Here is a 24907-nt window from a genome sequence, read left to right as displayed (position 1 = left end):
GCGTTCGGCCAGGTCTGGTCGATATAATCTTATACTCTCGTTGACGCGCCCATTAGACCGATTTACTACGACAAAGAGCGTTTTAATCGGGCGCATGTGTACACAGAAATATAAAGTAAATAAATCTCCTAATTGGCCTGCTGGTCTTTGAGCACTTACGGTTTGAGTGCTAATGGATTTTCACGGTTGATATCACAGAGGTAAAAGAACAGCAGCGTGAAGAATGTCTTCAGCGGGCTCAAGATAATGTTTATAAGCTTTGTTTCCACACACAATTTCTGTTGATTGTATAAGAGACAGACGAACAAACTAAATGTCTTCAGTTTGTATGCCCAGCAAGCATTTCCCAAACGATATATATATATATATATATATACGAATATGAATAAAAGACACTGGACTGCATTTCCGCCCGCATTTAAAACGAGCCTGTTAAGACGACACTCGAGCCGTTAACCCAGACCGGCCGTTAAATTCCCCGCTCGTCCTAAATACGACCCGGTGCTACGAGGTCGGCGCGGCCCGAGCGCGCGTCACGATGGAGTGTACAGTACAGCCGCCGCGTTAGCTTCATCCGACACTTGCGCTCGCTTTTTTTTTTCGAAGCAGTTTATATGCTTTATGACACCCTAGGAACGCTCGCGTCGTAGGACCGGTCCCGGGGGCCGTACGGGAGCCTCGAAACAAACCCGTCTACACGAGTCGACTGAAGAAATCAGCGCGGTACGCTTTTGAAGTGCAGCTTCTCACGTCACTCACTCCATAGAAGACGCTGTTGTCTTTGAGATGGAAGATTTCCAGATCTGATAATATCTCAGTTCTTGCTTTACCGCTACATCTGACAGCTACAATAACTGCTCGGGTGGGTTCACATGGGATGCATCATAGCGGTCGTGACCTATTTATGATATTTTTCTGGTTATATCACTGCGCCGGCACAGCGGTGGCTTTGACCTATTTGGTGGTCTGTGTAGAGTTTTTAGAGTTGACGTGCCAAGGTGATGTAGGACACCAAAGCTTTGTGGGTTTTTTTGTTTTGTTTCATGCTCTGAAGAGGGCACTGGTAGTACAAAGCCTTAATGCTGACGCTATCTAAGGCGACTCCTCAGTCTTCAGTGATGTAGTTTGAATATGCATGAGCTGCCAGACTGCAGGCTTGAACGTGAGGGCCCTGACCTCAGGCCCTGGCCCTGAGGCCTCTGGCCCTGACCTCAGATTAAACGAGGCGTCTCCTTCGCCTCGCTAGACAGCGTGACCTGTAATCATGTAATCGTACTGTGCGCTCCTGGGAGGTTCGTAATTGTACAACGCACGACCGTATTTTGTGCAGGAAATTAGCCTGTTTTACTGTAAATACAAAAAAAAAAAAGCCTGACGAAGACACGTCACTGCTAAATAACGTTCTGCGTAAACCAAACAACTGGAATCAGCTTCTGAGACGAGTGAGCGCTCAATTTCAACAAATTTATCATCAGTCACAGACGTCGCGTCCACCGATTCCGCCATGTTTTCTTACTCGGAAACTCGAGCTCGGAGAAAATCCACTCGTTTCCCACTTGTACAGCGAGTACGACTCGACGTTGGCGTTCGACTCGTAAACGCGATCGTGTCTTGAACGCACCGTTAATTCACGTTTACTTCAGCTAATTTGCTAACATCGGCTAGCTACCAGCTAACGTAGTTTTTGAATTTCAGGTACACCGCGGACCCTGAAGGTACGTCATAACTAGTGATGTGTGAAGTGGATGTATGCGAGAGCACGTAAACACGATCGAGAGGGTCGCGGGCGAGCGGTTAGCGGCCTGTCTTTCTCGAACGCGAGGTCTGTCTCTCGAGTCCAATAGTTCTTTTATTTCCATTAGAAACCACATCTTATTATCTAAAAGCCATCATCGCAGACCACCAGCCTCCTGCAGGGGCAATAAATCCATCCAGAATCCCTTCTGGAATCACTCACGGCTCGCTATCAGGACCATTTACTACATATTGTGCTATCAAGAGATACTTAAAAACGAAATGCCATTAGTGACCACGCCAAATCTCAAGAAGAAAGCTCTAAGAGCATTCCTCAAAGTATAGCTAATGCGTGAAAATCTTCGTGGAAGTATCCAGCCGACACGAGTACGCGAGTGAACGTCACAAAGACGTGAGTTTTAAATGTAGAAGAGTGAACGTGTGTAACGGGGGAAATGGTGCAGCGTCGCAGGCGCTACTCAGCTTGCTAACGGATCGGTCGGAAGTAGAACATCGTGTAAATAACGGACCGTTACCGTACCTAGCGTAGAATTTGAGCTTCATTTATGAAGTCGGGACTGATGCTAGTGCTGGCTCAAATTTAGCCTATTACCCAAAAACACTTCAAATTCAACATAGAAGCCAATACTCGCATCTACCTCTGAGCCCAGTTGGAGATGGAAAAAAATACACCAGCCGTGAGTGAGAAGAAGCAAGGGTCCAGCTTTATTGTTCCGTTCCACCACACGAGATCCACACCGATGAGAATTCTCAGAGGTGATCCCCCTACCCTGAGCTTAAGCTCCCGTATTTATACTGTATTTACACACTAGATAACCCATATGTTTCAAGATGACTATGATCTCACTACCAATAGGGTTTAAAAAGAGCTCATCTACCTTACTCTTATGTTCCAGAAAAGGGCTAGTCCACTTACACATAGAATTGAAACCAGGGGTTTTAATTTACACATAAAATCAGAACCCAGGGATTTCTAATAACCCAGAACATCAAAAACCAGAGTTTTCAGTCGCCCAGAGAATCAGAAACCAGAGTTTTCAGTCACCCAGAGAATCAGAAACCAGAGTTTTCAGTCGCCCAGAGAATCAGAAACCAGAGTTTTCAGTCGCCCAGAGAATCAGAAACCAGAGTTTTCAGTCGCCCAGAGAATCAGAAACTTCAGTTTTGATTTACCTAGAGAATAGAAAGTGGAGGAGACTAAACAATCTAACGGGACCTTGGTCTTATTGTTATCTCGAGGGGGGGCAGTTTGACCCAGCCACCCTTATAACTGGCTCCTCATGGTTCTCTTAAAATTAAGGCCTTCCTTGCGAGACGAGAATCTTCTAACCTGACGTTCTAAACCGTGTCTGAAGATCGTCTAGTGTTTTTGCACTAAAGGTCTGGAATACATCAAAAAACATCGATCAGACTGAAATATAAACACACACACACACACACACACACACACACACACACACACACAGCTAAAAACTCTTTTTTTCACGTTTAGGTTACGTTTACATTTTTAAAATATAATTTTAATAATAGTATAAATTATTCATTATTAGTAGTAAGTAATAATTAAAATAATTGTTATATTTATCCTAAATTTTTATGATATTTTGTTATTTCTTTTACATCTTTTTTATAATAATGTAGTTATTTATTGCGTTATTGTTATTTGACAATTTTACGATTTTGTTTTTCTTTATTTCAATTTTTTACTTCACCCTGTAACTTCTTCTTCTTCTTCTTCTTCTTATTATTATTATTATTATTATCATTATTATTATTATTATTTATTTTTATTGTTGTCGTTATTATTATTATTATTATTATTTGTTGTTGTTGTTAGTTATTATTAATTATCATTATTATTATCATTATTATTATTGTTATTATTATTAGTGCTATTATTATTATTATTTATTATTATTATTATGGTCATTATTGTTGTTATTATCATCATCATCATCATCATCATCATTATTATTATTATTATTATTATTATTATTATTATTATTGTTGCTATTATTATTAGTGCTATTATTATTATTATTAATTATTATTATTATGGTCATTATTGTTGTTATTATCATCATCATTATTATTATTAATTATCATTATTATTATCATTATTATTATTATTATTAATTATTATTATTATGGTCATTATTGTTGCTATTATCATCATCATCATCATTATTATTATTATTGTTATTATTATTAGCGCTATCATTATTATTATTAATTATTACTATTATGGTCATTATTGTTGTTATTATCATCATCATTATTATTATTAATTATCATTATTATTATCATTATTATTATCATTATTATTATTATTATTATTATTAGTGCTATTATTATTATTATTAATTATTATTATTATGGTCATTATTGTTGTTATTATCATCATCATTATTATTATTAATTATCATTATTATTATCATTATTATTATTATTATTATTATTGTTATTATTATTGGTGCTATTATTATTATTATTAATTATTATTATTATGGCCATTATTGTTGTTATTATCATCATCATTATTATTATTAATTATCATTATTATTATCATTATTATTATTATTATTATTATTGTTATTATTATTGGTGCTATTATTATTATTATTAATTATTATTATTATGGTCATTATTGTTGTTATTATCATCATCATTATTATTATTAATTATCATTATTATTATCATTATTATTATTATTATTATTATTATTGTTATTATTATTGGTGCTATTATTATTATTATTAATTATTATTATGGTCATTATTGTTGTTATTATCATTGTTGTTGTTATTATCATCATCATCATCATTATTAATTATTATTATTATGGTCATTATTGTTGTTATTATCATCATCATCATCATTATTATTATTATTATCATCGTTATTATTATTATTATCATCGTTATTATTATTATTATTATTGTTGTTGTTGTTGTTGTTGTTGTTATCATTATTATCATTATTAGCTTTTGGAGAACTAGCCAATGATCAGGGATTAGTAATGATTAATCTGTGAAACGCATTAATAGCTAACATGTTGTCGTGTGTTTCTTTTTCCAGATCATCATCCTCATCATCCTCATCGTCATCCTCATCCTCATCATCCTCATCATCCTCATCGTCATCCTCATCATCCTCATCGTCATCATCCTCATCATCCTCATCGTCATCCTCATCATCCTCATCATCATGGCCTTCATGCCCACGCCAGGACTCAATTTCTCTTCACGCCTCCCCAACACCACGTCCACCTCCGCGACCACGACTATCCTAAGCAGCAAAGAAGGAACCATAGTAGCAGCTGTGATCCTAAGCATCGCCTTCCTCCTCGGCATTCCCGGCAACCTCTTCGTCATCTGGAGCATCATGGCACGAACGCGACGCCCCTCGGTCACCACCACGCTTATTCTCAACCTGGCCTGCGCAGACGGCATGCTCATGCTGCTCACGCCGTTCTTCGTCATCTACCTCGTCCAGCGCTCCTGGATCTTCGGCCAGACCATGTGCAAGGTCCTGTATTACTTCTGCTGCGCCAACATGTACGCCTCCATCTTCCTGATCACGCTGATGAGCCTGCACAGGCTGGTGGCCGTGGTGTGGCCGCACCGTATCGCCACCTTAAGCATGCGCAACACTGTACTCCAAACACTTCTGGTGATCTGGATCCTGGCTTTAGCTCTGGCTGTGCCCGTTTTAAAGTTCAGGGACATCAGCAATAGCACAGCGGAAAAAATCGTGTGTGACTGTCTACACAGCGAGCCCGGATATGTGAGCTAACAAAAATGCATCATCATTTAAAAAAAATAAATAAATATTATTATTATTGATTATTTTACCATAACAGCACATCCTCTCATATCAACACTGACAGCTGTTTATTAATTCAGACAAACTTTTATCCATTTATAGTTACATGTAACATTGTGGAGTTAGGTTCCTGTTCTCACTTACGTTACAGCATCTATAAGATCTATAAGGTCACGTGACCGAGAAACCTCGCAGCGTACACTCCTCTGTCCTGAAAATGTAGGAACATAGGAAAGTTTACTGACTGTTACAGAAACGCCGACACTGGAGACTCCTTCCATGAATACTTAATAAACATCTTACAGAAACCTTATCCTAAACATTGGCTAGCTACTTGGAAAAGCTACTGCGACACGTACATTGACATGTACGCTTGATACATTTCATCGTGTGTGTGTGTGTGTGTGTGTGTGTGTGTGTGTGTTTAAGGCGGTGATGCAGTACTCTATGGAGACGGTCCTGGGCTTCTTGCTGCCGTATGGCGTGATCCTGGTCAGTTACAGACGGGTTCTTCTCAGGATTCGCCGCACGCGCTTTCAGAGACGCATTCGCAGCGAGAAGCTCATTCTGTTCATCGTGCTCACCTTCGCACTCTTCTGGCTGCCGTACCATGTCGTCAACGTGCTGCAGGTGTGTGTACGTGTGTGTGTGTGTGTGTGTGTAATTCTGTTGAATTCGTAAAGCTAATAAAATAAACCTCTGTCTCCACAGGTGACCGAAGCGTTCCTTGGGGACTCGAATTCTAAGATGTAAGCTGCACTCACGTGTAAATGCACACGTCGATTTCATCATTCTGCTTTCACTTTTTTTCACTGATCTGCGCAATTCTTTCGTGCCGGTTATTGGCCATCGGTAATGTGGAGATCTCCTCATGCTGTTTCCGTATCGAATCCCGTCGGGTGTCGATGGAGTGTCTGAGGGACGTCTTCCAGCTGTTCTGCAGACCTGAATGTCTGAAGTATTTCACCAGTTGTTTGGTCAACAGTTCAGACAGCTCGCGTGTCTTGGCCAACACGTCTGGGGCAAACGTGTTAGACAGGATGACGTACAGGATGTGCGCATCGCAGTTCAGCCTGGTGTATACACGCACCATGTTGGCTGTGGCGAATCTTCCGGATTTGACCTCACACCCAGGAGCTAGTTTATCGTTTCAAATCAACAGACTTTACATTTACATTAAGTACATTATTCCAAAACGTTCATAATGTGTGTGTGTGTGTGTGTGTGTGTGTATATCTATATCTATATCTATACATATATATATATATATATATATATAGCTAACAAGTAAAATTTTCTTCCCTCCATCCTCTCAGACACAAGATCCGGACGCTACTGAGGCCCTTTGCGGCTGCAGTGGCCTTCGTCAGCAGCTGCATTAACCCCATCCTGTACATGTATGTAGGAAAGGCGTACATGCGCCGGGCGGGTATGGGCTTCATGGCGCGTCTCTTCGAGGCCACGGGACGCGATTCGGCGTCTCGTAAATCTCAGAACCAGCAGCGTGAGCTGGGAGAAAACGACGGACTGCGTGATAAGGAGTCCGAATCCACGACGAGCGTGAACACCAGCAGTAACGTCAAAACGACGCGCGTTCAAAATGGGACGCGAGGAGACATATGAAACCTAGAGGAGCGGCTTCACGTGTCAGATAAGAGGAGAGAAATCGTTTTCACAGCAGCTCATGAGGAGTTTTATTCTGATCCAGCAGAGCGAGCGGCCGGTAGATCAGGTCAAGACTGCCTCCTAGTGATAGCTCCTGCTTCATTGCTCCAGGGTTTCACGTGAATGCCGGTCTCTCATGGTTCACGTCTCTGTCCGTCACGTGGCAACAAAAAGCTTTCTATCACCCGTCGTACGAGTTGAGTGGATCAGAGAAGAGCTGAAGTCATGTCGCGCTGAATGAAAAGGCTGTGTTTCAATCCAAAATGGCTGATTTCAAGGCATTTTGGGATTCATTCGCCCCCCCTAAAAAAAAAAAAACCTGTCTCAGGTCAGTTCACGTTAATGGATTTCACCTTCCGGTGATTTAGAGGCAGACAAAATGAACTCCAAAGCTGAAAACTGGATTCACACCGGTGTAAAATATGGAATCTTCGAACGTCCAAAAAAAAAAAAAAAAACCCCATACAGTTGCGAGCAAAAGTTTGTGCACCCTCGGGACAAAAAAACCGACGAAGGGAAGACAAGACTCTTATAAATAGCGAGTAAACGTTACGAGTGTAAACGTTCAGTGCGTCTCCGTTCTGAATGTGAAATCAATGTTCTCAAAAATACATTACGAATGTCCTTGATATATTTATATATACACAGGCTGGTCACTTTAATAGGAACACCTGGACAGATTGAAGTAAAGATCGTCTGGCCTTTTTCCGGTCTTCACCTGTCCAGTTTCGATGATCTCATGCCCTCTGATTCCTGTTCTTGGCTGACAGGACGGGAACCCGACGTGGTCTTCTACTCTCCTGCCTCGCGGTGTTGAGGCGTACTGAGATGCTTTTCTGGTTGTAGAGCGTTCCTGTCAGCTTGAAGCAGTCTAACCGTTCTCCTCGGACGCTCTCTCATCATTGCGGCGTTCCCGCTCTCGGAAATGCTTCTCGCTGGACGTTTTTTATGGTTTCCACATTATTCTGTGTAAACTCTAGAGACTGTTTCATGTGAAAACTGAGCACTGAGCTGCTGCCACATGATTGGCTGTTTGGATAAAAGCATGAATATGCAGGTGTGGTATTTCTATTCAATTCAGTTTCATTTGTAGAGCGCTTTTAACAACGGACATTGTCTCAAAAGCAGCTTTACAGAAACATATCAATCCAGGATTTAGATTTTAAATGTATGAACTGATCCCTAGTGATGGTTTGAATATTTGATATGACTCGTGTCAAAGAGAGAGATACGCTCGTGTCGTGTTGGCCGGGCTTGTGCAAGATCCTTTCGTTTGTTTGTAATGTGAGAAACCGCATATGTACTATGTACAGGAAACAGAAACGATTAGTTCACATCCTGACTCTGTTCTCTGGTCTGAGTATTATATATTCTGCATATATTCTGTACCGGATACACTGTATTTCTTACAATTTACAAAGTTGTGAATGTCTGTAATGATGGTCGTTTATCCATAACACTGAATCTGGTAATAAATAAGGCTCTCATTTCAGAGCCTCAGCCTACACGACTGTCACGTGACAAAAGATCTGGGACCAGAAGACCCACTTGAGTTGTGTATTAATCATTTCCATTTCTAATCACTTGTCCTTGGCTGCATTATCATTTTTTTCGTTACTGTGAATATGATCAAAGTTTGTGTAAGTAGATGGTTTAGGGGAATTGTAAATGTAAACTTTTAATTGAATTCTGCTCACTGGAACGATACGTAAGGAAATGATCCAATCACTAATGTGTACAGGCGTTCCTATTAAAGTGGCCAGTGAGGGCATATCTGTATATCGTATATTATTCATCGATTAATCATTCAATGGCTAGTTTTATTGTATTTCTCATCTTATGTGTTTTTCCCCCATTCTCCTCACCACATATATGGTAATGAGGGGGGTGTGGCCAAAAAAGTAAACTGCATATTTATGTGCATAGTTATATAATGGTATATATACACACTGTTTTATTTTATTTGAGTAAATAAAACAAAAGAAAATAAATTTTATATCATTTTTTAAATTTGATTTTGATCATTTAAATTATTGAATTCATTCATCATCAGTCTGTTAGTGACCGGTTGTCCAACTGGATCATTGGGTTTGTGCAGTATATTATAAATGATGTCATAAATTATGTTATGAATGAAGTCATAAATGATGTTATGAGTGACGTTATGAGTGACGTTATAAATGACGTTATAAATGACGTTATAAATGACGTTATGAGTGACGTTATGAGTGACGTTATGACTGACGTTATAAATGACGTTATGAGTGATGTTATAAATGACGTTATAAGTGACATTATAAATGACGTTATAAATGACGTTATAAATGACGTTATGAGTGACGTTATAAATGTCGTTATAAATGACGTTATGAGTGACGTTATGAGTGACGTTATAAATGATGTTATGAGTGATGTTATAAATGATATGAGTGATGTGAGGAATGATGTTATGAGTGATGTTATGAGTGATGTGAGGAATGATGTTATGAGTGATGTTATGAGTGATGTGAGGAATGATGATATGAGTGATGATATGAGTGATGTGAGGAAGGATGTTATGAGTGATGATATGAGTGATGTGAGGAATGATGATATGAGTGATGTGAGGAAGGATGTTATGAGTGATGATATGAGTGATGTGAGGAATGATGATATGAGTGATGTGAGGAAGGATGTTATGAGTGATGATATGAGTGATGTGGGGAATGATGTTATGAGCGATGTTATGAGTGATGTGAGGAAGGATGTTATGAGTGATGTTATGAGTGATGTTATGAGTGATGATATGAGTGATGTGAGGAATGATGTTATGAGTGATGTTATGAGTGATGTGAGGAAGGATGTTATGAGTGATGTTATGAATGATGTTATGAGTGATGTTATGAGTGATGTTATGAGTGATGTGAGGAATGATGATATGAGTGATGATATGAGTGATGTGAGGAAGGATGTTATGAGTGATGTTATGAGTGATGTTATGAGTGATGTTATGAGTGATGTTATGAGTGATGTTATGAGTGATGTTATGAATGATGTTATGAGTGATGATATGAGTGATGTGAGGAATGATGATATGAGTGATGTGAGGAATGATGTTATGAGTGATGTGAGGAATGATGTTATGAGTGATGATATGAGTGATGTGGGGAATGATGTTATGAGTGATGTTATGAGTGATGTGAGGAATGATGATATGAGTGATGTTATGAGTGATGTTATGAGTGATGTGAGGAAGGATGTTATGAGTGATGTGAGGAATGATGTTATGAGTGATGTTATGAGTGATGTTATGAGTGATGTGAGGAATGATGTTATGAGTGATGTTATGAGTGATGTGAGGAAGGATGTTATGAGTGATGTTATGAATGATGTTCTGAGTGATGATATGAGTGATGTGAGGAAGGATATGAGTGATGTGAGGAATGATGTTATGAGTGATGTGAGGAATGATGTTATGAGTGATGTTATGAGTGATGTGAGGAATGATGTTATGAGTGATGTGGGGAATGATGATATGAGTGATGGTATGAGTGATGTGAGGAATGATGTTATGAGTGATGTTATGAGTGATGTGAGGAATGATGTTATGAGTGATGTTATGAGTGATGTGAGGAAGGATATGAGTGATGTGAGGAATGATGTTATGAGTGATGTGAGGAATGATGTTATGAGTGATGATATGAGTGATGTGGGGAATGATGTTATGAGTGATGTGAGGAATGATGATATGAGTGATGTTATGAGTGATGTTATGAGTGATGTGAGGAATGATGTTATGAGTGATGTTATGAGTGATGATATGAGTGATGATATGAGTGATGATATGAGTGATGTGAGGAATGATGTTATGAGTGATGTTATGAGTGATGTGAGGAATGATGTTATGAGTGATGTGAGGAATGATGTTATGAGTGATGTGAGGAGTGATGTTATGAGTGATGTGAGGAATGATGTTATGAGTGATGATATGAGTGATGTGAGGAATGATGTTATGAGTGATGATATGAGTGATGTGGGGAATGATGTTATGAGTGATGTGAGGAAGGATATGAGTGATGTGAGGAATGATGTTATGAGTGATGTGAGGAATGATGTTATGAGTGATGTTATGAGTGATGATATGAGTGATGTGGGGAATGATGTTATGAGTGATGTGAGGAATGATGTTATGAGTGATGTGAGGAAGGATATGAGTGATGTGAGGAATGATGTTATGAATGATGTTATAAATAAGTGGACTCAGTGAGAAGAGTGAAATTAGTGACATTATGGTGCTAAAGTACGAATGTTTGTGTAAAGATGTGTTACACGTATAATATTGTTAAAATAAAATAATATTTCAGTGACTTATGGGTGACATATTTCTATAAATGTGTGTGTGTGTGTGAGAGAGAGAGAGAGAGAGAGAGAGTCACTAAAAATTCTGTGAAACTCTAAATGTGTTTTATAAAGAAAAGTAATAGAACAAAAAAAAGAAAAAAAATGTTGTGTTTTGCAACTTGCACGAGTCAGGACACGGATGCTCCGGTGAGTGTGCAACTGTCCAGGAAGTGAAATATTTCTTTGTGTGTGTGTGTGTGTGTGTGTGTGTGTGTGTGTGGGTGTATGCAATACAAGGAGAGATCAAGAAAACAGGAAGTAAATGAACACTGAGTGCATGAGTTCGCATCAGAATTTCAAAATACTGTATGAAAAACACATCAGTGTCAGCAGAGAGAGAGAGCTAGAGAGATAGAGAGATAGAGAGATGGAGAGAGAGATACGCAGATAGCAGTACAAACCAAAAACACACATTAATGGGAAATACACCAGAACTAACCCGCTCTTTCACACTGAGCACACAGAGGCCTGGCGCTCAGCTATCTGTACTCACATCACACACTCCCACTAAATCTGTCAGAGATGGCAAATGGATGTTTTTGAAGACTGTGGGAAAAAATGCAGGACGCAGGTTCCTAACACTTAACCTGTACCAGACAGGTACTGTACTGATACAGTGCAGTGAGTGTGCTCTGCAGATGTTTGTAGAGGTTTTCCCTTCTCTCAGAGGCCTCTGTGTCAGTGACACCCTGACCACCTCGTCGCCTAAACCACACAACACCAAGAGAGAAACAGAGCTGTTCGAAAAACCCAGAACTTCCCCCCACCAATCTCACACCTCCACCCCACTGTAACCCAGCTCAGAGACCCTGTTAGAGGCCCTGTTAGAGGCCCTGTTAGTGGCCCTGTTAGAGACCCTGTTAGAGACCCTGTTAGAGGCCCTGTTAGAGACCCTGTTAGAGGCCCTGTTAGAGGCCCTGTTAGAGACCCTGTTAGAGACCCTGTTAGGGGCCCTGTTAGAGACCCTGTTAGGGGCCCTGTTAGAGGCCCTGTTAGAGACCCTGTTAGAGGCCCTGTTAGAGACCCTGTTAGAGGCCCTGTTAGAGGCCCTGTTAGAGACCCTGTTAGAGGCCCTGTTAGGGGCCCTGTTAGAGACCCTGTTAGAGGCCCTGTTAGAGGCACTGTTAGAGGCCCTGTTAGAGGCCCTGTTAGAGACCCTGTTAGAGGCCCTGTTAGAGGCCCTGTTAGAGACCCTGTTAGGGGCTCTGTTAGAGGCCCTGTTAGAGACCGTCATAGAGACCCTGTTAGAGACCCTGTTAGAGGCCCTGTTAGAGACCCTATTAGAGACCCTGTTAGAGACCCTGTTAGAGGCCCTGTTAGAGACCGTGATAGAGACCCTGTTAGAGACCCTGTTAGAGACCCTGTTAGGGGCCCTGTTAGTGGCCCTGTTAGAGGCCCTGTTAGAGACCCTGTTAGAGGCCCTGTTAGGGGCCCTGTTAGAGACCCTGTTAGGGGCCCTGTTAGAGGCCCTGTTAGAGGCCCTGTTAAAGACCCTGTTAGGGGCCCTGTTAGAGACCCTGTTAGAGGCCCTGTTAAAGACCCTGTTAGGGGCCCTGTTAGAGACCCTGTTAGGGGCCCTGTTAGAGACCCTGTTAGGGGCCCTGTTAGAGACCCTGTTAGAGACCCTGTTAGAGGCCCTGTTAGAGGCCCTGTTAGAGACCCTGTTAGGGGCCCTGTTAGAGACCCTGTTAGGGGCCCTGTTAGAGACCCTGTTAGGGGCCCTGTTAGAGACCCTGTTAGAGGCCCTGTTAGAGACCCTGTTAGAGACCCTGTTAGAGGCCCTGTTAGAGGCCCTGTTAGAGACCCTGTTAGGGGCCCTGTTAGAGACCCTGTTAGAGGCCCTGTTAGAGACCCTGTTAGGGGCCCTGTTAGAGACCCTGTTAGAGACCCTGTTAGGGGCCCTGTTAGAGACCCTGTTAGAGGCCCTGTTAAAGACCCTGTTAGGGGCCCTGTTAGAGACCCTGTTAGGGGCCCTGTTAGAGACCCTGTTAGAGGCCCTGTTAGAGACCCTGTTAGGGGCCCTGTTAGAGACCCTGTTAGAGACCCAGTTAGAGACCCTGTTAGGGGCCCTGTTAGAGACCCTGTTAGAGGCCCTGTTAAAGACCCTGTTAGGGGCCCTGTTAGAGACCCTGTTAGAGGCCCTGTTAGAGACCCTGTTAGAGACCCTGTTAGGGGCCCTTTTAGAGACCCTGTTAGGGGCCCTGTTAGAGACCCTGTTAGGGGCCCTGTTAGAGGCCCTGTTAGAGACCCTGTTAGAGGCCCTGTTAGAGACCCTGTTAGAGACCCTGTTAGAGGCCCTGTTAGAGGCCCTGTTAGAGGCCCTGTTAGAGACCCTGTTAGAGACCCTGTTAGAGGCCCTGTTAGAGGCCCTGTTAGAGACCCTGTTAGAGACCCTGTTAGGGGCCCTGTTAGAGGTGGAGCTGATACTGTAGGACTGAAAAAGCAGATCTTCACCCACAACATCACCAACACAGACAATGAGCTCCTCAGAGACCAGATGAGCCAATTCAAAAGCCAGCTTAATAAACAGCAGGACTGAGAAACACTAAAACTTGCACTAGCAGAGAGTAGAGATACAGCAGAAAAAACAAAGAAGATCTCAAACGTCAGATAGGAGCAGAACGGAGATGTCATTATCGAAAGCCAAAACAACAAAACCATATTAAATAAATTCGACCCTAATAATTACAGAAGCATTTGTTTGAACCGTAATCTGGGGAAGATAGTGTGTAGTATAATTAACTCAGGATTTTTAAACTTCCTTACTGAGCACTATGTCCTGAGTAGAAGTCAGATTGGATTTTTATCAAAGTCCAGGGGGTGAGGGGGCAAAGAAAGAAAGAAAGAAAGAAAGAAAGAAAGAAAGAAAGAAAGAAAAGAAAGAAAGAACGAAAGATAGAAAGCTTGTGGAAAAAGAAAAAAGAAAGATTGTGAGAAGCAAAAAGAAAAAACAAAGAATGTGAGAAACAAAAAGGAAAAAAAAGAAAGCGTGTGAGAAAGAAAAAGGAAAAAAGAAAGCGCGTGAGAAAGAAAGAGTGTGAGAAAGAAAAAGGAAAAAAGAAAGCGCGTGAGAAAGAAAGAGTGTGAGAAAGAAAAAGGAAAAAAGAAAGCGCGTGAGAAAGAAAGAGTGTGAGAAGTTCAGTTGAAGTTCAACAGCCCGAGAATGACCAAAGTTCTGTGCAGTGGACACGATAAAACGCTGCTAGAATACAAGGAAATAAATAAATACATAAATAAATCAATCAATAAATAAATAAATAAATCTGTTAAAAACAAAGAAAAAAGATCAGTTTTAAGAAGGGATTTAATAATGGGTGGGGTGGAAGCCACTCGTATAACGGTAAACAACTCCATGACCCGGGCCCGGACACAGGGAACGCTCGTTCCCCTCTGCAGTTGAGTCTGGTGTGAGGGACAGTGAGAAGGTTTTGACCACAAGATCTTAAACTTCTAGAAGGAGCGTAGGGCCGGAGGATATCAGTAAGATACCCGGGTGCGTGAGTGTTCAGAGATTTTAAACGAATAAAAGAATTTGAAGAATTTTGGAGAGCTCTCAGGATGGGAGTGACGTGGTGACTTCTTCGGCGTTTCGCTAAAAATCTTCCAAAGAAAGAAAGAAAGAAAGAAATGAGAGGAAGGAAAGAAAGAATGAGTGTGAGGAAGAGTGAGAAAGAAAGAAAGAAAGAAAGAAAGAAAGAAAGAAAAGAAATGAGAGGAAAGAAAGAAAGAAAGAAGGAGTATGAGACAGAGTGAGAAAGAAACAAAGAAAGAACGAAAGGAAGAAAAAAAGAAAGAAAGAAATGAGAGGAAGGAAAGAAAGAATGAGTCTGAGAAAGAATGAGAAAGAAAGAAAGAACGAAAATAATTAGAGGAAAGAAGGAAAGAATGAGTATGAGAAAGAGTGAGAAAGAAAGAAAGAAAGAAAGAAAGAAAGAATGAGTCTGAGAAAGAGTGAAAAAGAAAGAAAGAAAGAAAGAAATGAGAGGAAGGAAAGAAAGAATGAGTGTGAGAAAGAATGAGAAAGAAAGAAAGAATGAGTGTGAGAAAGAGTGAGAAAGAAAGAAAGTAAGGAAGAACAAAATAAAGGAAGAAAAGAAATGAGAGGAAAGAAAGAAAGAAAGAAAGAAAGAATGAGTATGAGAGACTGAGAAAGGAAAAGAAAGAAAGAAAGAACAAAGTAAAGAAAGAAATGAAATGAGAGGAAAAAAAGAAAGAAAGAAAGAATGAGTATGAGACAGAGTGAGAAAGAAACAAAGAAAGAAAGAAAGGAAGAAAAAAGAAAGAAAGAAATGAGAGGGAAGAAAAAAGTACGAGTGTGAGAAAGAGTGAGAAAGAAAGAAAGAAAGAAAGAAAGAAAGAAAGAAAGAAAGAAATTAGATAAAAAAGAAAGAAATGAGAACAAAAGAAAGAAAGAAATGAGAGATAAGAAAGAAAGAAAGAAAGAAAGAAAAGAAATGAGAGGAAATAAAGAAAGAATGAGTGTGAGAAAGAAAGAAAGAAGGGAACAGAAAGAAAGAAAGAAAGAAAGAAGGGAAAATAAATGAATAAAGAAAGAAAGAAAGAAAGAAATGCCAACGCTAGCTAGCTTATTCGCGCTGTACTGTTGGAACTTTAGCTAGCTAGCCATTTGTGAAAAGTGTAGCTAACGCTTCACTGCTTAGCTTCGTCTGATAAATATCTGATTATAACAGACGGATCGGATTCCCAAACAATATTCACACTGCTAACGCTAACGACAGCGACGTCTGGCCGTCACGTCATCATGCGAAACATCCGCTAACGCCTCCCAGGAACCCTGGGAATACTAATTAGCACTGAAAACACATCACCAACCCACAAATCATCGCTCAGACACTTCGCTACACACGTTTAACACGTTTCAGCCGGAGTCTCACTCTCACGTCCGTACTGTGATGCGACAAGCGTGAAGGAAATCGTTGGAGATCAGTAAGATGTTTATTTACACGTCAGAGCTGATGAGAGACGCTAGAAACTGTTTAAACAGGAAGTGTTACATTTCCTGGACGATCTATCAGGGGTTGTGTGTTTCCATGGAGATCTCACAGTATCTGACATGATAACCCAGTTTATCATCTTAATATACTTTTATATGGACCACGTTTATAGTGTGTCCATCTGCTGCGCTGCAAAAGTATTGGCACCCAACATCGGATTGGCCTCTATACCATCCAAAAGAGATCACGACTGAGTAGATTTCATTTGTGTGGATATTCTACTGACATAGTGTGTGCCGGTGTGTGTGTGTGTGTGTCTGTTGCTCTACAAAAGTATTGGCACCCAATATCAGCTTGGCCTCTATACCATCCAAAAGAGGTCACGACTGAATAGGTTTCATTTGTGTGGATATTCTACTGACATAGTGCGTGTCAGTGTGTGTGTGAGTGTGTGCCAGTGTGTGTGTGTTGCTCTACAAAAGTATTGGCACCCAATATCAGCTTGGCCTCTATACCATCCAAAAGAGATCACGACTGAGTAGATTTCATTTGTGTGGATATTCTACTGACATAGTGTGTGTCAGTGTGTGTGTGTGAGTGTGCGCCAGTGTGTGTGTGTGTGTGTGTGTGTGTGTTGCTCTACAAAAGTATTGGCACCCAATATCAGCTTGGCCTCTATACCATCCAAAAGAGATCACGACTAAGTAGATATAATTTGTGTGGTTATTCTACTGACATGTCAGTGCCTGTGTGTGTGTGTGTGTGTGTGTGTGTGTGTGTGTGTGTGTGTGTGTGTGTGTGTGTGAGAGAGATGCTGGTATGACTGGATTTTTTTAAAAAAACATCAATTCTTCCTCCTCGTGTGTGTTTCGGATTGTGTTACACCACTTTCCTGTGTCTTGTGAAAGACATCGAGTGACGTTGTGAAGTTGACAGGGGAAGCAGGCCGACGTACTGTAGGAAAATTAAAAAAAGAAAAAAAAAATCAAAGAGCACACAAAAAGACACTTGTTAAGAAGCCCTCGATGAGACACGCCCACACACAGGCGCTGATTAATCAGAAAGACAGACGCTCCTTTCTCATTCTCACTCTCACAGGCTGCTTGCTCCTGAGGTAAGAGTTCTATATGCATTATCAGTGTATTTTTATGCCTTGATGATCATCAGTCTATGAAAAAAAGTCTCTCTTTGTGTGTGTGTGTGTGTGTGTGTGTGTGTGTGTGTGTGCGTGTATTCGTGCTTAGAATGTCATTTCTCTTTTTTCTGCAAGAGTTTCACCCCAAACCAGATTTGAGGTTGAACTCGATCCCGGTGTTCAGTTCTCTGAACAGTTAAACTCTCAGATTTGACCGTGTGTCCTTAACACGTAAACTGGAAGCTTTTAGACTTCCGAGGAGAATTCCCATTCTCTCTCTCTCTCTCTCTCTCGTTCAGACTCCCTCCTCTTTCTTACATAAATAATAAATAAACAAATAAATAAATAAACAGGCAGAGTGGATGCTGAAATGCTTCGTTTAATTGACTGAAATACTTTTGTTTTTCTTTGTTCGTCTGTTTCAAGTGTTAAATCCCTGTTTTCCAAGTACATCGATGTTATCAAATTTGCTTGCGCATGCAAGTCCGCCTTTACAGTTTTTCCACACTTGTTCTAAAAAAAAAAACAACAAAAAAAAACCCTGTTACTGTCATTTCCTTTCTAAAGAACAACATCTCACTGTCGTTTGTTGCATGACCCAGTTTGTTACACTGGGTCATAATTATGTCCCATTTAGGGGTAAATAAGGTACAAATATGTTCCCAACTCTCAAAGGGTTCATATCTGGACCACTGAATCCCCAAACTAAGGATGACAGGAAGAGGATAAACCCCGCAAGTGCATGAGACGAGTACTTTATACAGTACTTAGGCAACATATACAGTTCAGTAGTTATTCCCCGTCATCTCAACAATCCCATGCACACATAATTGGCACACGTAATCACCCAGAATGAATTCAGCGTACGGCGGTGCTTGAAGGTTTGTGAACCCTTTAGGATTTTCGAAAGATCTGCATAAATGTGACGTAAAACATCATCAGGTTTTCACACGAGTCCTAGAAGTAGATGAGGAGAACCCGATCAAACAAATATTATACTCGGACGTTTATTTATTGAGGAAAGTGACCCGATATTTACATATCTGTGAGCGGGAAAAGTATGTGAGCGTAACCAGTAACGTAATTCCAAGTACCCCGGTATGAAAGTAATACAATAATGTCTGGATTTGTTTTTTAATAAAATAAATAAATAAATAAATGTTTTGGTTTTCCAAAAAGAGGACACCTTTTGTTTGTTTGTTTGTTTGTTTTTGTTGTTGTTGTTGTTTTGGGGTGTGCCTTAATAGCGTTCAAAACAGTGTTACTATGAATGCAGACTTTCATAATAAAGCCTTTTATAATCGACCAATCGGTGTGCGGGAATTACAGAGAGGGGTTAAAGCGGTGCAAATATGATGCAGCATTCGACCATAAGCGCATCATAACGAAACTAAAGCCGAAACGTTCTCTCCAGCTTTTTTAATGTCCGAAAAAGAGGACATGTCTGGGGAGAAGAGGACGTACGGTCCCCCTAACGGAAGCATTTCAGAGATCCATGTGCGTTGATTTCTACCAAATTTCTCTTGAGCAATTTATTTACGTATGCGCCAGGAAGTTGCTCACATGAGTCACGACCGGAGAAAGAGAACGATTTTACAAAAATGTACCTGTAATCTGATTATTTTGGTGTTTTTTTTATTATTTTTTTTTATAATATTCATACTTATATACTTCAAACAACAACTTGAAGGTTTTATTTACTTCAAACATCAACCCAAATGATTTCTAAAGTTAAAACACACAACACACCAGTGTCCATATTGATATATTGATCATATCTCCATCCTTGATCTGGTTGAATGGACCTTAAATCCTGTATACATTTATATACGATTAAAACAGCTTATTATATATAGATATGTTTATTTACTTTCAATTTATTTTATTTTTAAGCTACATTATATATTATATTATATTATATTATATTAGCAGTATTTTAGCTGGGGTTGTGTCAGGTTTTAGAATGAAGATATTTGTTAATAAAACACACGGGCTTGGTTGTTGTTTTTTTTGGGGGGGGAGGGGGGGGTTTGTGGCTATGCTAATGGGAGGCCTGCTAACGGGATCAGCTAAAGAGTAACCTAATCTGTATGTCATTAACTAAGTCTAAATGATAATTCATTTTAATTTAGCGGAGTCACAGTGTAAGATGATGGCTGGTTGATTGAGCAAAAAGCAGATTTACATTAAGGATCGAATTAGAAAGCATTATGTAATTGGTATTGCAACGTAATGTAATTTCCCCCAAAAACAGTAAATCCATTACATCAGTGTGTCCTGGATGTCAGTTCTGCATTTCTTAACAGCATCTGTGATGTCTTTGTTTTTCCCCAAACCTCGGCTTTAGCCGACACCGAGCGAGCCGCAATCAAACCTGACCAGACTTTCCATCTTCTAACTTCAATCGACCGATCCAAATGGCCGACACAAATGTCAGCCTGCTTCCTGGCCTCTCCAACTCAACCACCTCCAACCCCACCTCGCAGTCCCATGGGACTGGGATAGCTATCCTGGTCATCGCCTTCGTCTTCGGTTTTCCCGGGAATCTCTTCGTGGTGTGGACAGTGCTCTGCCGTGTCCAACGGCGCTCCGTTACGTGCCTCTTGGTCCTGAATCTCTCTGTGGCAGATGCTCTGGTGCTCCTGAGCGCCCCCTTTTTCCTGCGCCTGCTGGCTGGACCGAACGGCTGGGAGTTCGGAGACGGCATGTGTAAGCTCGTGCACTACTTCTGCTGCGTCAACATGTACGTATCTATTTATCTGATCTGTGTGATGAGCCTGGACCGCTGGCTGGCTGTCATGAGGCCCTTCCTGTCTCAGAAGCTGAGGAAGAAGAGGACGCTGTACATCGTCATGTTGGTGATCTGGATCACGGCCTTCCTCCTGGCGTTGCCCATGCCCTTCTACCGCAGGTTTGTCTCTGTGTATGTGAGTCTGTGTGGGGATATTATACAACAACAACACTGACTTTTCACTTTTCAGATCTTCTTGGATGGTTGATTCTGAACGAATAGATTGGTTTTTGGCTCAGGTTTTCATGTTACGATTTACAACACAGGTTTCTCAATACTTCTGAATACAAAAGACCGACCTGTGATGTCTCAACAGCGTTGCACCAATCACAGCTTATGTGCAAATCACTGCCGGGGGATGCCATAGCAACAAGAACCTTTTGAACTTTTTGACGATGTGTGCTAAGCTAGGTATTTGCCTGTCTAGCTAACTTAGTTCATCTTAATGATGAACACAATCACGGTTGCTATGGCGACTATATTTTGACATGTTTGGCATGCAAATCAAGACTCGGATGCTGAAATCCGACTTGGGAAAAAAACAACAACAACAAGCTAGCGCACTAGCGCTCGACTCGCTGGCTAGGTATATTGCGATGACTAAATTTGCATATCGTGCATATTTAATGATTCTTGAATCTGTAATAAAGCTGAAGGTACGGAGATGTTTGAGCGTTCCTTAACACGGCTTTACACTTCACGATATTCGGCCTGATTTCGCTGTCACAAATCTACAAAACATGCTGGCTGATGATGCGAGCAAAACATGTGTCATTCACGTGGTCGTGTCTGTTGCTATGACGCAACTTTGTTTGCATTATAACCGCGTTTTAACACATCTCTGCGGCTTTGGTCGGTTTTTAATGAAGCCCTAAGAATCTAGTGAGCAGAACTAAAGATGATCAAATTCAAAGTCAAGTTTTACTTGATTCGCTACAACAGAATCGCACACAAATATTTCTTTTTTCTTTTTTCTTATCTCTCCATTATTACAGCAACCTGAAGGATAACAAATCCATTTATGTCTGCAAACCCTACCACTGGAACAGCGATAACCATGAACTCTTCCAGTACCTGATGGAGACCCTGATGGGTTTTCTGATCCCCTTCACCTTCATCGTGTTTTGCTACACCTCCGTCATCTGCCGCCTGCGCAGCGCCATGTTTCACGGGCGTATAAAGGGCAGCTTTCTCATCCTCATCATCATCTCAGCCTTCGCTCTCTTCTGGCTTCCCTACCACGTCATCAACATCTTACAGGTACTGTGTATTGGAGAACATCCATCCAACCAATGCTAAAAAGCTAGCCGATATCGAGCTAGGAAGTCACGATAACTTCATAGGAAGTGGTGGCTCAGAGCTTAATGCTTTGATGTGTAAGTGTGATTAGTAAAGTGTTCCAGAAGCAGCCATGCAAGCCTAAGCCATGACGCTACCTCCACCATGTTTCACAGATGATCTTGCATGTTCTGAATCATGAGCAGATCCTTTCTTTCTCCACATTTTGGCCTTTCCATCACTTTGGTAGAGGTTGCTCTTGGTTCCAGAACTTCTGTGACTCATCTCTTTGATTCTTACTGCTGATGAGTGGCATGGCCTCTATATTACTGCACTTAAAGTCTTTTTCGAACGGCGGCTTGTGATACCTTCACCCTGCTCTGTGGAGGTTGTTGGTGATGTCACTGACTGTTGTTTTGGGGGTTTTCTTCACAGCTCTAAATGTTTCCATCATCGACTGTTGTTCTTTTCCATGGCCGACCTGTTCAGTATACCAGTGGTTTCTTTCTATGCCCAAGATCTCTCTGGTCTTCATGTTGGTTTATCCTTTTTAACAACAAATGCAGTCTTCACAGGTGAAACCAACAGTAGAGCTCAAACCAAGAGCAGCTATTCAGAGCTGTTAATTCTTTAAACAATCAGTTTAACAGGGCACACCTGGGTAACAAGAAACACCTATCAGTCGTCTGTTCCGATACTTTTGATCACTCAAAAAAAATAAATGGGTGGGTTCAAACAAAAGGTGCAACGTTAGAAGTTGTTTAACACATCTGGATATCTCATCTTACTCACTGTGTTACACAGATGAACTTCCGTTTTGATTGGTTTTGTTTTTTTCATCCAGGTGATTGGTGTGCTGCAGGACCGATCTGGACCGATTTACAAAGTGGCGAATTCTGTTCGTCCCAAAGTGACGGCGTTCGCGTTTCTGAGTAGCAGCGTGAACCCTTTGCTCTACGTGTTCGCCGGGAGCTCGAACATCCGCCAGGCCGGCTGCAGCTTCATGGCCAAACTCTTTGAAGGAACCTACTCAGAATCCAACTCCGGACGACGTTCCACGACCTTTACCAGCAGCTCGGCCCACTCCAAGATGTCGGTGAAATGGCCCCAGAGTGGAGGCGTGGCTAAAAACAAGAGCTATGTAGACGAGGAGGGGGAGGAGATGGAGACTACCTGTAAGGAGCTTAAGACTCTAACCACGATGCCATGATATCACAGAGCGACAATAACATCTTGAGAAATGTGATCGGCGCATTAAACGTGATCTGGACCCTTGCATGAACAAGCTGATTCTCCTGAAATATCAGACCTAAGTTATCTAAGCTATTGGGCATTAATTAGATTTTTATTATTCACTTAGATATGCTTTAACTTTTTTTCTTATTATTATTATTATGCTTTAAAAATACAGTAAGATGGTATATGACTCAGGACTTAACTGGATGCTACAGTTCCTCCGGCTGTTTGCATGCCCGGCCGTTTGCATGACCTGTTGCTCGATTTGTTTGTGTAGAAAGAGATCAGAAAGCAGAAACCACACTTTCCTTTTAATCTGATAAAGTTAGGGTTAGGGTTAGGGCTCGGTCGTGGTTTGGTGACAGAGTAGAAGTTGCTTTTTGAAGCCAGGGACAATAGGGGAACCACGAGACTTAAAAGAATAGCACATCATGGACACTTTGGTTACACTTCACGGTCCCTGGTCTCCACTTTGAGAACCAGGGTTCTGTGTAACTTGGTGAGAACTGGTCACTGGTGACTATATTTCTTTTTAAGCCACAGGATTGTGTAAAACGCAGTGCGGATCGGTATGCCGTGTTATTTCAGTATTTCATATTGCATTTTGTGCAACAGGGTGTGAGGAGAGGAAATTTGACTCAATAGACGCTTTTAAAAGTTTACTCACTCTATTACAGTCAACATCAATTACCACAGCAAATTCTCTTTTAGTAACATGATGTTTTAATGATTAAAAAAAAATTCTGCATAAAAACGTGACCTTTTATACGAAACAACTAATAAAATATTATTAGTGAACCAATTTCATATAATAAAGATGGGTTTTTATATTGACTACCTATTAAAAAAGACTGCAGTGTTCGGGTCGCATTAAGCGCATGCGCAGTACAAATTTCCGCTTGATCGCTATTTCTATACTAGACCACAAGATGGCGGTAATGTGCAGAACAATAGCGTGTGGCCTGCCGTTTGTGCTGCCGGAATGTGATGTTCCATTTTGTTTCAGTCTTTTAAACTTCATGCAGTTAATTTCAGTGGAACTAATCAAATAAAAACGAGTGTTTGGACCAATTTTCTGAGTTTGCAGATGTTTTTCCCCCACCTGAGTTTGTAGGGGGGTTTTTTTTGTAATTTTTTTTCTTTCTCATCTATTTGAACAATGCTGTGAAAAAGTATTTGCCCCCATCCTGGTTTCTTCTGTTTTTTTGTATATCTCATATACACGTATCTCATATACACGTATCTCAAACACATATCTCATACACACATATCTCAAACACATATCTCATATACACATATCTCAAACACATATCTCATATATACATATCTCAAGCACACATATCTCATACACACATATCTCATATACACATATCTCAAACACATCTCATACACATATCTCATACACATATCTCATACACATATCTCAAACACACATATCTCATATACACATATCTCATATACACATATCTCAAACACATATCTCATATACACATATCTCAAGCACACATATCTCATACACACATATCTCATATACACATATCTCAAACACATCTCATACACATATCTCATACACATATCTCAAACACACATCTCATATACACGTATCTCATTTACCCCTACCTGGCTTTTTTCTCCATCATGTGTTTGGAGGTTGTCCTTTTCCCCCTCCAGTGTTTGGAGGTTGTCCTTTTCCCCCTCCTGTGTTTGGAGGTTGTCCTTTTCCCCCTCCAGTGTTTGGAGGTTGTCCTTTTCCCCCTCCTGTGTTTGGACTTTGGCTTTTTTCTCCCTTCTCTGCTTTTCCCCCAGTCCTCTTGTGTGGGAGGCACTTCACAGAATTGAGGGTTATTGAACTTCCTGCGCTGTCCGTGAGCCAGTGCTGCATGAGAT

General features: G+C 40.8%; 2 protein-coding genes and 1 long non-coding RNA gene across 5 annotated transcripts in view; all 3 read left to right on the top strand.

The window, feature by feature from the left end:
- The window catches only part of ltb4r2a (leukotriene B4 receptor 2a), a 15072-nt gene extending 5817 nt beyond the window's left edge, over positions 1–9255 (top strand). For all 3 annotated transcript variants that reach the window (XM_053677418.1, XM_053677417.1, XM_053677416.1), the window contains 4 exons: positions 4834–5541; positions 6010–6210; positions 6292–6329; positions 6897–9255. In XM_053677418.1, the coding sequence (XP_053533393.1) occupies positions 4963–5541; positions 6010–6210; positions 6292–6329; positions 6897–7203 (1125 nt within the window). In that variant the 5' untranslated portion in view covers positions 4834–4962 and the 3' untranslated portion in view covers positions 7204–9255. The remainder of the gene's footprint in view (positions 1–4833; positions 5542–6009; positions 6211–6291; positions 6330–6896) is intronic.
- Positions 9256–11096: 1841 nt separating this feature from the next.
- Positions 11097–11591, top strand: LOC128629466 (uncharacterized). Its single transcript, XR_008393815.1, has 2 exons — positions 11097–11314; positions 11432–11591. It is a non-coding gene; the product is annotated as an uncharacterized LOC128629466 (long non-coding RNA).
- A 5905-nt stretch (positions 11592–17496) lies between these two features.
- ltb4r (leukotriene B4 receptor) lies at positions 17497–24091 on the top strand. Its single transcript, XM_017461811.3, has 4 exons — positions 17497–17694; positions 20063–20626; positions 21502–21766; positions 22629–24091. Exons 2-4 carry the CDS (start codon positions 20133–20135, stop codon positions 22992–22994), a joined length of 1125 nt encoding a protein of 374 aa, XP_017317300.1. The 5' UTR covers positions 17497–17694; positions 20063–20132; the 3' UTR covers positions 22995–24091.
- The last annotated feature ends 816 nt before the right edge of the window (positions 24092–24907 follow it).

This window comes from Ictalurus punctatus, chromosome 29 (genome assembly GCF_001660625.3).
Source record: "Ictalurus punctatus breed USDA103 chromosome 29, Coco_2.0, whole genome shotgun sequence".
NCBI lineage: Eukaryota > Metazoa > Chordata > Actinopteri > Siluriformes > Ictaluridae > Ictalurus > Ictalurus punctatus.
The sequence above is the reverse complement of the archived record's forward strand: the minus strand, read 5'-3'. Positions and strand labels throughout refer to the sequence as shown.